The 15,821-nt window shown below is 36.1% G+C and overlaps 2 protein-coding genes across 16 annotated transcripts in view; both read right to left on the bottom strand.

Annotated features, from left to right (window-relative positions):
* Positions 1 to 15,821, bottom strand: part of Dys (Dystrophin) — a 419,847-nt gene that overhangs the window by 153,089 nt on the left and 250,937 nt on the right. The gene's annotated exons all lie outside the window — the stretch shown is intronic.
* The window catches only part of LOC136999973 (caskin-2-like), a 109,287-nt gene that overhangs the window by 27,455 nt on the left and 66,011 nt on the right, over positions 1 to 15,821 (bottom strand). The window contains exon 2 of the mRNA XM_067355347.1: positions 1 to 15,821. This exon is cut by the window's left edge and continues 27,455 nt beyond it. Within this exon, the coding sequence (XP_067211448.1) occupies positions 15,780 to 15,821 (42 nt within the window). The 3' untranslated portion in view covers positions 1 to 15,779.

Raw genomic sequence — 15,821 nt, 5'->3', positions numbered from 1 at the left:
TTCCAATCCAATCAAGTGCTATTCAATAAATTGAGATCAAAAATAAAATTGTCGCATGTTATTATATAATTCTCTGCAGCGATGCGAAGAGGAAAATTCACGAATTTTCTCTCAATTTCTACCAAATTATATTTAACGTTTATTTAACATTTATTTAAAACATTAGAATATTAAACTTATATATATATAAATATATATTTTTATATAATTTAATATTTTTTCTATTTATATTCTATATTGCTCATTTCAAAAAAGTCAGAAATAATCTGAAAGATACTAAAGATAATTTAATCTTGACTTTATTTCACAACTGCGTCCTCTATCGATTTTAACAGAACGAGGAGCTAAATTAACCCATAGTTACATACAAGGCGAAAGTTAAATATGGTTAAAGCAACCGAAACTTTATCTGCTGTCACCGATCCGTGGATAATTCTATTGCATGCACTGAACCATATCCGTCGAAATTTGCCCTCAACGATCCCGATTTTTATCATTATACCAAGCATATTTCTTATCTCGATAAATAATACAATACATATCGCAGTCATATAATACGAGTAAGTAATCATAGAATATATTTATAATTAAATATTTCTTTTTCGATAACGCGTTGCAATAATACGACCAAATTGTTCTTATAACAACTGAAACAAAAGATGTTTCGAGATTATTTGTTTTCAAATTTATATTAAATGTGAACTTGAATATATGACTTCTGAAAAAAAGAAACTTTCATATCCTAGATATATTGTTATCGCTATATAAATCCTGCGCTACGAAATAACGTTCGCCCCAGGAATCGGTTATGAAAAGATGAGCACGGCAACGTAAGTGGGTTCGTTTGAGATGGTATGCTACCGGATCGTTTTTGCAGATTACTGCGAGAAAGCCAAAACGAGGTGGGAATTAACCAGGGAATTAGGAAAACAAAACGTTGGAAAGTTTAGTAGTAAACATTGCACATCCGTGGACGGTTCCATTACGTGGTGACAGAGCATACCCGACGAAGCTTGGCTTCGACGCGGCAATCGGTGATTGCGTAGGCGATCGTTGATTACTTCCGTTGTGTTCTCCTCGTGCAATCGGTTGTGAAACTTTAATTAAGGCCTGCACCGTGACCGAAATGACGGGGCGATAACGCGAGCGCTCCTTATATCGGTGCATGTAGGCGATCAGTTTTATGGAGTTCAAGCCTCGACAATTTCTCGCCCAAATAATATAAATACATACAAATTGTTCCTTCAAATATTCTCCTTTCTGTCACCGTAAAATATCACAACGACAACAGTTCCGTGAGATGCATAAATTTTTAATTTTATTTGCAAAAAGTTATGCCATTTGTTTAGAGATAAGTAAAGTTCTCTCGTTATAAGAATTTTCTTCATAAGTATCTAGAAGTATCTATGAAATGAATTTGTGAGCAAAGAAACCAGGAATTTAACCACTAAGTGGCCCTTTGAAAGTTTAGCACTGAAGACTTCCATCAACACATTCATTCCTATTTTACTATTACAAAGCGTTGCGCCAGATGTAAACTTTAGTATATGATTAATACTAGTAGTCCAGGTAAATCTTCCGAAAGTTGTTATGCGGGATGTCGAAAACTTTCCGCGTTTCTCCAACAATTTCTTAAGAAATTGTATAACATGCTAGTCAGAGCATATTATACGATATGCCCTCCTGACGTTAATTACTGCAGCGTTTAATTGTTACATTAAATTATAATAGATATAATAAACTCTAAAACGTGTAATGTAATGTTGAATAAAGTAGGGAATAAATTTTTGTTCATTCGTGATTCGAATTGACAAACTTGCAGCGTTACGTAAAGCCAGCAGACGATGGCGTGGTTTAATTAATCGGCAATAAAATTATAACCTCACGTAATAAACTGACGATTTAATAGTTAAGCACCTGCGTCCCAATAATCTCGGAAATTTTGAATAAAAGCAATCTCTAAACATGTCTCTCTAGTTCGTGATTTGCGGTGGGGATTAACATGAATATAACACCAGTTCAAAAGCTACCGATTATGAATGACAAATCACGACAAATTGTCGCGTGTCTCACGCAATGCATCGATCTTCGTGAACGTTACCTAAAGCTATATATTCAGCAAGGACAATTCAACGAACCGTAAAAATCTAGGAAACAAGGTATGTAAAATTGCGCAGCAACAAGTTATTCAAATAACTTCTTCAATTGCAGAAACATGATATCATTTCTTTCCTATTAATTCAAAGTCGTCAAGTTTTATGTCATTTCAATCATAACGTGTAATAATGAACGTGTTAACGGCATTCTCGATTAAATAGATGTATGAAACTTGAACTTAAATCGATGATAATTTAGATCAACGTGGATGCGGAAATGGCTTGTTTCATATAACAGTTAAGCGAAGTATCAACGAGATGACTTGAACAAGAATTTCAATTCTGACTGTCGGAATAGAAGACATAGTTTATCTTGTTGTGTAATTCCACAGCTAGATTTGCACAATAATATTCGCATGCTGTTCGGAGAATAGAACGTATCGCAGATGCACAATGGGCGAGTATAACTGTCAAACGAATAACGCGAGAGATCACATCGATAATAGTTATGATTCTAACCTACTCCGATGTATTCTGATGTACGCACTTCAATGCTAGCTTAATCCGGTGTTTCACAACATCGATGTATTGTATGCGAAAATATAAAAGCATTTTTTCAGTTTTTGTAAAAATAAAAAGTCTACGCGAACTTGTTGCAATCGATAATGGATTTGCGAAGAGTGAAAGAAAATCAAATAGTTCTCATATCCCTGACGTACGGATTCCGATGATATAGGCTCGAGATTAATAAATCTGACGTACAATGTGCTCGACTACATGTATGCGCATATGTATAGGTGAGACAATAGGCAAGGGCAATATTGGCATTCCAAATAAACATGCCCCCTCCCCCCCTTCTTAGCTTTTTCAATTCCCCCGCGGCTGAGAAACACAGTGTTTTCTTTCTGTCGATATTTCGCGCGAATAGATTTTCTAATACAAGATTTAATCTTTTCTTGACATCGCCGGCAAATGTACAAATTCAATAATATTTCGACGAGAGAAGAAATGCAAAAATGTCATTCATTTGATTTAACAATTCAGACGAGTGACTTTTTCAAATTTAAAATAAATTCAGCCAATAAGGAAAAATTGTAAAAATATCTTTCTCTGGCGTTTTCCATATCGAATTTTCTTCAATAATTTAGGTACGTCAAAAATGACAATATTAAATTCGAGATGTGAACGAGAATATAGACAACAGTAGCAATTTGCGATATTAAAACGTGAATTTTAAACAAATAGCTTTCATAAATCCACATCAGAGAGAATAAAAGTATTTTTATCTTCAAATATTATTTTAATAAATTTTTTAACGTTTTGTACTATGAAACTATAAAATAATTTAAGGAACAGATAATTAACAAATATAATGTGCATTTTTTTACATGAATTCCTTCTTTATAAAATATAATTTCATAAAAAAACTAATTTATATTAAAAATATCGTCTCATAAAAAATTCGACGCATCCTGATAAAATAATTTTAGGTCTGCAAATTTGACATACTTTATGGACAAATACGCAAGACAAAAACTTTCTTAAACAAATGGCCCTTGTGTAGTGATATTGCTATAGTTTCTTCTCCCTCTTCATGGAGCACATGCAAAATTTTACTAGGTAGAAAGACTCGCTTTAAACTTTACAATGTGTCAATGTTTTTGTGAAACAGTGTACGTCCATGTTCGTTAAGAACCGTATAATATCTCGTATTATTTTTTAACGGGTCTACTTTCGTTTTCCATTTGTAGCCTTTATTTTGTTCTTCCACACTTTAGCTCTCCTACACTCATATATAATGCTCAAAGAGATCCCGTAGTGCGCGGCACATAAGCTTCCGACTGTGAAAATGAGCCCTTGCCGTAAGATCGCGACGAATATTCATGGGATTCTATCCAGGCGTGAATATTTGTGAAATATGAGCCCGGTAACTTTAATCGAACTTGAAACGAAATTTCAAATTCAAATTTTCATCGCGGGCAATAGAGTTTACTTGGTAATTATACCTCGGTGGCGCCTTTGAAGCATCGGTAGAGTAAATCTTGATCAAGAGACTTAATTTAATAACGCGTCAGAGTAAAGTAAAATAAGAAGACTCATCACGATAACATCGCATCACCATATTTATCACCGAAGTCGGTTTGATTTAATCTCACATTCAAATTAGTATTGATCGTTCGACTCGCTCAAAACGTGCGGTAAATCAGAGATGCAATAAAGTTGTCCGTTCCTAGGCTGTTATTCATGCACATTAAACTTCACGCTCGGTTCCATCTCGAATATCAAGATCTCAATGATCTCATGATTGCTCTGTCAGCAATAAATTAAACAAGACTCGTGTTTAAAAATATATCAAATGTCTGGAATATGCTCGCGGAATAAGCAAAATTGAAACGCGACTATGTAAATGTACGGTTTAATGCCTCGCGCTATTTCAACTCGCTATGCAAAAGAAAAACAATGTAAATAACGTGGAGGCGGCAGTCTCGTTTCGAACGATAAGCTAAGTATAAGGGATGTTGGAAGTGATATAAATTCGCTTATGAAAACCGTGACGATATTTGAAACGTTACCGAATAGAGCGTTGACTTAATGAGCGTAGTGTCTACTAAAATGAATGGCTTTCTCAGCACAAACAAGTGAGTTTCCTTTACCACAAATAACACACAGATTCGAATGAACTCAGTAAATAGTCGCCGATTGCTTCCAATTTTCTCGTCCATCCTATCGGAGATTCTATCGGTCGTCTGGCAGCCTTGGCGTTATTCCCTTCGGATGCATAAGCAAACACGTGTGTTCCGAGCAAACAGATAGTTCGCATACGAATGTCAGAATCAAAGAAACTTTGCACGAATTCGTTAACATGCTTTGATATTGATATATAAACAGTAAATCTCAATTCGTTAGCTATTTGAAAATTTTGCACCAATTACATGGCAGTTATATCTTGATATTTATTACATAATTTACTCTATTTTCTAATAAGCTTTTTAACGACAAAATTAAAAAATGCTCGCATAATCATAAAATTAGTTGAAGTTTATAATAAAATTGCTTTAAAAGTTTTGTTATATTTCATTTTTACCTGCAATATAAATTATCCTTATTATAATATATTATAATATATTACGCCAAGTTTGAAACAATATTTATAATCAATACTGATTTATCTTCTTTATCAAGTATTTTTATAAAAATATATAGATATATTATAATAATCCATGTTTCATTACTATGTATCAAATGTTGGAAGCAATAACTGCTTTTGTTAAGCAGCTGTTTAATTAATCTGACAAAAAGTAATACATCAAAGAAAGAAAAACCTTTATAGTTTTCCAGGTGACGAATAATATAAGCACATTAACACAATCGCACATCACAAGTAGTCCAAGGTGACGTACATATGTTCACAATTAGCACTGAAACACCCGTAAAAACACGCGCACGTTTTGCGACACAGCTCGCGTTGTTCGCATGACGCGTCAATGCAACAATATCGTTCAGATCATAATTAAAACGATCATTACAGTTCAGCGACGTAAATCAATAACGTTCTGTGCGAAGCGCCAAAGTCCAGTCGATTGGATAAAAGACGAAACCTTTCATAGAACAAAAGTCTTTCTATTTCTATTTGAGATCGCGACCTGATGGCAGCTTCGAAGACCAGTGCAATTACTATCGAATCGCCCGGCGATAGTGCTTCTTTTCGCGAGCGCGCGCCAGGGAAGACACGTGTATACACACGCGCACCGGCGAAAATTCGAGGACACTTTGCCCCGACGCTCGTGCTCAAGCTCGACCACCATTGAGTTCCCTCGCATTGGCTCTTTCCCGTCTACACGCTCTTTCGTGACACTCGGACGTTTCTATTGGCACTCGAGCACCTGGAGAGCAGTCCCTTGGCCTTAGTCTAGTTTCTCTCTTCTCTGGTCGACCGCTCCGGTGTAACTCGTTTCGCCGATCTCGAGATCACGCTTCAACCTTTGATGACATTAAGAGCGACGACGTCGAAAAGGCGCCGTAAAATTTCCTCCACTGATTCCGCACGACGATAATCCTTGTGTCTCAGCTATGCGATCACGTGGGAGAATATTGCAGTTCAGTGCCAATCATCATTAAAATGTTCCCTTCTGAATTACATCATCGCTTCTCGTTTCATTCTCTCTTGAGACGAAGAACGTGTACATGTGGCAAGATTTATTATGCCTGTCCGTTACTCTAGTGCGCATGTATTTGTTATTAAATAGTCACGAATGATATTACGCATGCCATATTAAGTGAATTATAATACGAATCTTTTATATTTGTGAAGTTCTTCGTCTTTTTCGTAATGATTATATGATTCTCTCGAAATTAGATTTATATAAAATTTTTTATATGACTCTTTATGTCGATTGTCATAGGATAACGATAATATTATTTTTAAGAAAAAGAATCATCTCTGGAACCAAAGAAATGATCCGACATCTCGTTCCTCTTTCTCTTCCCCGGTACATAAAGTCCGCGATCTATTTCGATAAGGTATCAAAAATACGAAGAAAAGAAAGCTATCCAGACCGTATCAACTACAGCAATCTGCGCCAAGACGACCTTTCTTAGCTCGCGCGGTGCCATACGTGCCCCGGAGGTACAAAATAATCAGCTGATCTTCAGCGTGGAATCGTCAGCTTCGTCCAATAGCCGTCATTCCTTTCAAGATTTTTAATACTGCGCTCATGTAAAAACACGGGAGTCTCTCAAAACTCACGAATCCACATAGAAATCACAAAGAATTCTTTTCTTCGCGGACCAACTGTCAACCGAATATTCCACACGTACCTCCTGTCATCTTCCATGCGCGAACCTTTCTTTTTCACTCCCGGCATCATCCTCACCAAGATATCCGGCTACTTTGGACGTTCGGAAGGAATCACGGTGGTCCGTAGAAGATCAAAGACACGTGGTGCTCACAAGAAACATTTCATATCTCATACGATACTGCCCCCGCCCCTGCCTTCTCCCGCGACCTTCTTCGACGATCAGATCTTCCCTCGACTTCGCTTTCATCTCGCGCACGGAGATCGAGCAGTCGCGGTTATCTTTGAATTCTTTGACGCGTAGTGACGGCGGTACGCGGCAAACGTCCCCGAACTATCGCGAGATCAGCCCTACGGAATCGATCGGATGGATCGCGACGTATGGATGCCGGGCGGGCGATCTATCGCACGCGAACGCGAGGCAATGAGTGCGAAACGCCGTGGTGTGTACGCGGCACTGTCGTCTGTACCCTCAACTCCGTAGGTACTCCGCATCCGCACTCCGGTGCTGTGGCGGTCGGCCGTGCGCCACTGTGTGTGCGGGTACGTGGCACGTGCACCCACACAACCACGTGACACGTGGGCGTGTTGCGGCACAAGGGGGGACAGGCCGAACTGGTAGGGACGGGAAGAAGGAGCGGGACAGACAGATAGAGAGTGCGGAAGTAAGACAGAAGCGGCGAAATAGCGTTAAGGAGGTAGAGAGAGATGGAAGAACGGGAAAAGGGGGAAGACTGGTGCGGAGGTTACACGAGAAGGAGAGATAGCGAGATGTATGTGCGTGTAAGGAACAGAGAGAAACAGCGAGACAGTGTGCTATGTACCGCGCAACAGGAAACAAGAGCGAGAAAGATGAGGATGCGGCATAGAAGACAGGAGAAGACGGAAGGGGGGATGCGGTGAGCAGGGGTGAGTGCAAGAGTGGGTAGATTATAGAAAGGACGACCCCGACAAGTTGAATATCAGGCGATATCGCAGATGTAGAGAAGAGCATTCCATCGTTGCCTTCTAACGTAAATTGATGACGAGAATTGGATTACCTGGATGTCCGTTAACGCGAATTAACTGTCTCTATCCTTCTTCCTACAAACAGCGTGTTTAAGGCATTCGAGTGAAAGGCGATATATTTCAATTAATTTATATCATTTAATTTTTAACGATTAGATAATGATAACGCTACACCAGCCTAGCGAGAAGAACATTATTGCGGAAGATGCTTAAGAGACAAATATCAAAATTGTAAGATGACCGATTCGCAAATTTATTACAAGTTTATATCTCAACATGAAAAAAAAATATCCTAAAGAATTGTGGAATAAATGTATCGTAATAACACACACAGATGAAAGAGGAAAAATCTTCAAAATAATCTAAATAACAATCGTTCGCTGCTCGCACGATACATATTATAATTAGCATTGTGCCACACAATCGGAGTGATAAAATTTGCAATGTAAAATACAAGCGCATATGGCGCATTCGCATCACTTTATGTTTCTCGACAAAGCGATTATGACTTTTTGTCACGCTTAAATTTCAGTAGGTAATTGATGGCAGGCAAATATACACACGATATATGTATATATATGAGAAGGACAATACAACGAGTATTACAGAAACCAATATCGAGGGTGGCGCGAACGTAAATCGGTATTCAGAAGTACTAATCTAACACACTAAATACTACCCTTGACAGTTATACAATCGTATATACAGATAGTGCAGTTTGCAATTAAACGATAATAATACACGCATGCATATAAGTTAACGTAAAATAATGTTAACGCATCAAAACATCAAAATAGTACGCAAAGTTTAATAAAAATGTTTCATTAATTTTTTTAGTATTATATTTTTTAATAAAATCCAAGATAAAGCTAACTAAAGTCACCGAAATGATAAAATCATCTTTCGTTTTCGTGTTACATAGAGAAAATATTGTACGCATAAAAATCTGCTAAAGTTCAGAATATTATTTATCAAGTCATATGTTTCGCATTTATACGACACAAGAGAAAAAGTATAGCTTTATACTAGAGAAGGAAGGTCAGGGGAGAATATAAATAAGAGGATAAGTAGATCTCAGAAAGGACCTTTTTCAATAAAATACGGTAATAAGGATTGTATCGGCTGTACATGTTTCCATAACCAAGAATTAACATCAAGCCCTTGTCGTCTTTACAAATATTTCGATTCTTTATCTTCCGCGATAGCAATAATTCCTACCCACATACACACACATATACATATTTATATCTATTCCGAATTTGATATAAATATTTATTTACGTAATTTAATATTTTGATTGCTACGAAAATACAAGATAAAAATTGTGAAAGTTAAAAAAGTATCGAAAAAACAAATAGTGATAGAAATAATATCGTATCACATAGTTACAGTTAATTGAATACAACACGTAATTGAACACATCAACAAGAATTCAGACATGCCATCAAAGAATTCAAGCAAAAGCAAAAATGCTGCGAAAGCCGATGTATATCGGCACAATGCATGTACATGCAAGCGAGCAGTGATTCGGAAAACGAGAAGAGGAAGAAATAAATCGACCCTGAAACAACGGCGCCTTGTGTACATACATGAGCCGACCTTGCAAATCGAAAGAGAGAGGAAACTCGTCCCTTCTATTCTCTATCGTTCCTTTTCATTCTGTTCTACCTTGACTTAATACTTGCCTGATACGGATAGCTTACCATTTTCTCCTATCAGATCAGTAGCCACAATTTTTCACGGCAGATGCTTTTACGCATACGCACGGATCTTATACGGTGGTCGATCCACGCTATAGTCCATGACTAACCGATCAAATTACGTAACCACATTGGTCGAGGCGAGATCAAAAGATCGGTGAAGCGTTGCATGTAGCTATGTAACTATACCCTTGTCCTTTTCCTCTTTCCTTCTCTTCTCTACTCGTCCTCTATATTCTCTTTCACTATATCGGGAATTAATTTATTTCATACTTAAATTTTGAAATAGTTTTACTTCTGAATTGTCAGCAACATTGTTAAAATAAAAACAATGCAAAATGTTTCTTAATTTTCTAAAATTGTATATTATACAGAATAGAAAAAGATTCGTTCACTTTTAGCACAACCATGTTTGGTTACGCGCAAAATTCATTATCTTTAGATCACATATTTTTAAAGAAAACATCTGGAGAACAACGTGAGAGAGCTTAAAGTAAATTTCGCAACTGACCTTTAATCCAGCAAATCGATACTCTCTTATGCGATAGATATAGATAGTAATACTTGAAATAACCTGCGGCAGCGGTGTTATCGAAATAGCGCGCACATGTAGGGCCTGCTTTGAAGGAGGCAATAGATTCGTTGCCGTCGATCGAACTGTTCAATTGAAGTGTTATCAGAACGAGTGTTCGTGGTACGCGGCGGGAGATACCATCCGTCAATTAATATAAACTAGCTTCTCGCTAACGAAGTAAGATTTAAATAAATATAAGAATATAAAAAAATATGACATTTTTATTATGCCTGACATAAAAATAAATATTTATGTAGATAAAAAGAAGCTCAAGTGTTTCTACATTTGTGTAAAACAAATTAAATAAAACATCGCAATTTGTCATAAAATTTGCACCTTGCTGTCGCGTTAATTAAAAAGAAAAGCATCAAAATTCTGAAAAATAATCAAATTGTGAAATGACCATAATGACTTCTGAGACCGTAGAAATATTAATGTTAAACCGTGTAGAGTGTGCAGAATGTTTCCGCATACAAATTTTATTTTACTGTATTTCTCGCCATTTTCTGCAGGCTTATGTATACGTAATTGCAATTAGGAAGGTCGCAACAAAAAATGCAAATACGCAGAGTAATAACGGCACAAGCATGGTGTACAATATTCACGGAAGCGGAATCGGTGGAGTACCCTTCGTCGTGCCCAATTCTTACTGAAGGAACAACGCCAGATAAAAAGACCTTATGGTCAAAGGTCGAAAGAGTTCCTCCGGAATAATGACCTTGCCTCGCGCAGAAATTTATTCATTCCGCACTGATGGTTTTTCGCGACATTGTCGTCGTCAGTTACTTTCTTTTTTCAATTTTCTCACGTTTTCATGAAACTTCGAGTTATTGAAAGTATATATTAAAATCAAAATAAAATTTTAAACCAGTTTGATAAAATAGACTTTTGGGTAAAAAATTCAAATAAATGTTTTTTAACTCTATTTCGTGGAAAACATGCATATTTTACTTTCAATTCTTCTAACCGGAAAGTTGCAGTTAATGTTTCTAAAATTTAAGATTGGAAGACTTGTTTCTCAATTACTTTTTACATATGTAAAATGAAATAGAGACTACAATAAGAAGATAAATCAAAATAAATTTAATAACTTTCTCATATATTATTATGCGCGTATTGTAGCGTGTGAAAATGTACGTCGTATTATAGCGAAACGTACGTAAAATTACATTTATGAGGTATCTAGGGATATGTTAACCATGAAAAGTTTCGGTGCTCGGTCATTTATGAGCTCTTGAAAGCAAAAGTTTCAGGCTCGGCAAATGAATTTATCCCCGCGGTTATATTTTCCACTCCCATTGTAGCCCGGCCGGAATTCATTGCTGAATATACATTCAATAAGAATAATATTTCACGCGAATTTATCTCAATCTTTCGGATCATCGTCTAAAATTATTAATATTAGTTTTTTAAATGTAAATTTTCATAAAGTTTTTTATTACAAAGTTTCAATTTTAAACAGAGATCTCAATGCTCGGAAACTTTCCGCTCTATTATTTCTATTATATCTCGAATGTATGTACAACATAATATTCCAGAGCTTAATAGCTCGATAAAAGTAAAGGAAGACAATATAATTAAATATGCAATCTGCGCTTTTAATCTTAATACCGAATATTATCGTTACAGTTTAGATTACTCCGCATCACGCTGCGGAAAAGCGGTCGCTGAGGAAATAACCGTCAGAAATTAAATGATTCATCCGGCGCGATGCAAGAAGCTACTCTCGAAAAAGAAGTATGTCGGAGTAAATATCAGCCAAGGTCGGCTTTTATCGCGCATTTCTCAGGATATATCGTGCCTCGAGTAACCTCAAAAACACGGCGGGCTAAGCGTAAATCGCGGAGCGACGCCAACTTGGGCAACGTGGGAATTTACTCGCGGAATAAAATCACAGTCGGAAAATTTATTGTCAACGCAGGAAAGTTTGCCACGGCGACGCTCACGGTTTGGTTTGCACGCCCATGTCGCGTTGCGTTGCGCGCCGTGTCGACGGAAAATATTGCTTCGCGACGATTCAACGAGATAGAAGCCCGCACACGGGCAACAATGTCCGTTTTCGCCAAAAACGAGTCTCGCGAATGCGAGCGCTGGTTCACAATGGCAACTGGGAGGCTTCAAGGCTCTCCGAAACTTCGTAATGCACGCGCTGTGATGTACTGCGAGTGTAATCCGAAACGCCGGTCGCATCGTAAAAGATGAGCGACATTTACGAGGCCGCCGCAGATTCGATGAGCACGCGGAATGGTAACTCTAAACGATTTAAAGTCCAATGCACCAAGATGGTTTCCGCGTGCTTCAAAGCAGCAAGTTATAAGGCGAAGTAAACTCGCTTGTACTATGTTCTCGCTGCAACTTTGCAAGCCCGTTACGGATAGGAAAGAGAACGTTAATCTTACGACGCACGGATAGACGGACCACGTAATGATAGTTCGTCGCGATACGCTACGAAGTTGTACTCCCGCGGTTAATGCGCGAATGGACGTGTGCGGCATTTAACATGCGGTTGAATGATAACGACGTCTCGGGCGCTCCGAAAATACGACGCGTTTCGGAAACGCCTTGAGCGAGTGTTAGCTTGCAATCGTAGAACTGTCGTTTAGAACTGTCATGGTTTTCCTAAGCAATTCACGTACTATACATTTCCTGTACATCCTTTTCCGGATATAATGGTCGCAATGCACATAACACTGGTTAGAAAAACTCCCGACAATACTGTATTAATTAATAATACAATTTTCCACTGGTACAACGTTATTGTCAATAATAAAACGTAATATTAATTTAAGTTCTTTATATAAATCAACTGCCTAACATATATGCAAAAAAGTTTATAATGCGGATTACTTTTTTTGCGTTTCACGATAAAGTCACGCGCGATTTGCCTCTTTATATTATTTATCATTGACATGATCATTCTTTCATGATGAACATATTATATAATCCACACGAATGCAATTACGCGATAGACACATTATCGAAACCGACTCTCAGACATAAGAAACAAAATAACTTTGAACAGTTTAGATTCGCTACAAAACAATCAATAAGAGAAACTGTTACTCCGAAACGAAAGTTACGAAGTTGCCTTTATCCAAAGTAAATATGTGCTACCGTTACAATAACATGGCTATTACTGGCGAGAGAATTTCAAGGACCACTTAAACAAATATTACACATGCACGTTTATGTAGTATCTCAATATTATATCTCGATAAACTGTCTACGTTAATACTGCAGCACTAATTTGATTAATATAAATTTTATCATATTTAAAATACAATGTATCCACACAATATGCAGTATTGCAATTGCTTCATTAAAATCAAGTAAAATATTGTCGACTATGAAACATAATAACTTCAAGTAATTTATATTGAAGTTGAATATATATACATACAAACACAAAAAATTATTATGTAGAATTTGATCTCGAGGTCAGTATGCATTTATAATTAATGTTACTCACAATGTATTATTACGATTACACGTTTCCAAGAATGTTATACTTTTGCTATCTTGAAAGGTCACTCTGCTTGTTATCGCGTATCGTTTACGTAATAATACGCGATATTAATTATAAATAATGGCGGTTATGAGTAATAAAACGTGTTCGCGTATAAAGTACGGTAATTTCCCCGAAGGATAAAGATATGTCGTGAAGATATTTAAGCAAGTTGGACGTATCCAGTCAAGTATAAGTTCTTGCGACGGTAGCGGACAATCAACACCGAAATATCAACATGAAGATAAACGCTCTACTTCTTGCTATTCTCGCAATAGTACTTATTGCATTCAACGTCGAAGTTTCCGCTCAGCGTAAATTAATATTTAATTTAATATTTAAATAATATTCTTGAAACAACAAGCTGATAGAGCAGGAGCTAGTTTTAATTGCTCAAATTTTCATTTATTATAAAATAATCACAAAAACAGACGTTTCGGCCTAAAGGACGTGGCCATCTTCAGTGTAACAAATTAAAAATAATGTCGTTAGTCGGAAAACGTTGACAAGATAGTCAGAATAGACATGTTCTCAGGCAATACTTATGATATAGGTAACGCATCCTTTTTTTGACACGGATTGTACATTTTTTCATGTTGAACTTATGTGAAGCCAAGGATCATCTTATTAGGTCCGTTAGACATGTGTATCAATTGAAGTAAGACATGCGTCGACGGTAGTAAGTCGGGCTTGACTCCCTACTGTCGACGCATGTCTTACTTCAATTAATACACATGTCTAACGGACCTAATAAGATGATCCTTGGCTTCACATAAGTTCGATATAAAAAAATGTACAATCCGTGTCAAAAAAAGGATGCGTTACCTATATCATAAGTATTGCCTGAGAACATGTCTATTCTGACTATCTTATCAACGTTTTCCGACTAACGACATTATTTTTAATTTGTTACACTGAAGAGGGCCACGTCCTTTAGGCCGAAACGTCTGTTTTTGTGATTATTTTATAATAAATAAAAATTTGAGCAATTAAAACTAGCTCCTGCTCTATCAGCTTGTTGTTTCAAGAATATTATTTTAATAAGAAAAAGAGCTATATATTTATACTATTGTATTTTTAATATTTAAAATAAAAAAATACTAAAATATTAAAACTTAAAATAGAAAATATTTAAATATTGAAACAATATGTAACTAATTAAAAAAAAGAAATATATACAATAAAAGACTTTAGAAAAAATGTGGTAAACATTTTTAAAAATTAAAATATAATATGGTTATCAATTTTATATCTTTATTTTTTTCAGAATGGTGTACAGGGACATCTGATAGACGGTATATGTTTAATTTGAGAAAAATACGTTAAATAAAAATAAAATTTGCAATATTAAAATTTAACTTGTAGAATCTATTTTTTTATCGTAACTAGAACAATACAAGCGCGCGCTACGCGCGCGCACTTGTTATAATAATTTAATAATTATAAAATCTAAATATTTTAATTAAATTTTTTTAATTTTAAGTAACCGTCAAAATAACCTTCGCTCTCAAACTATCAAACTGTCAGAATAATCGAGATAACCAATCAGCGTCGCGGAAAAGCGTCAACAATACTTTCGATACATTCGAGTATCGATCTTTCATGCCTTTTTTAAGAGTTGGATAAATTTATATTTCAGATGTGTAGTAAAACCATGCCCGTCTGGCGAGAGGATCGTGAAATGGATCAGCCAAGATAACGATAAACCTTTCCCATCGTGCTGTGCGGACAGAATTTGCGGTTAAATAAAAATCTTTCCAACAATCTATTTTACTCGACGATGCTATCAGAAAATATGTATAATGTATCAGAGTTATAGAAATTTTTATTCTACGCATCAAATAAACAATATTGCAAATTTTTTATTTAATAAATTTATTTGAAATTCCCTTATTTTCTCTGCGAGAAACAATTCAAATCCCTTTAATGGAATGTTAGCGGATTGAAATAGAAAGTTTGTAAACAGGTACATATCAACAAACGAGATATTTTAAATAATTTCATTTGTGATGTTATGACGCTTAATCCATTAAATGCCACAATATTATAAATCATAATATTTCGAATGGTCAATAACATTGTACATAATCATGCATTTACTTACATTAACGCAGCGAGAATAATCGACATCGTTTGACTCAC

The sequence above is a fragment of the Linepithema humile genome, chromosome 5 (genome assembly GCF_040581485.1).
Source record: "Linepithema humile isolate Giens D197 chromosome 5, Lhum_UNIL_v1.0, whole genome shotgun sequence".
Classification (NCBI taxonomy): Eukaryota; Metazoa; Arthropoda; class Insecta; order Hymenoptera; family Formicidae; genus Linepithema; species Linepithema humile.
The sequence above is the reverse complement of the archived record's forward strand: the minus strand, read 5'-3'. Positions and strand labels throughout refer to the sequence as shown.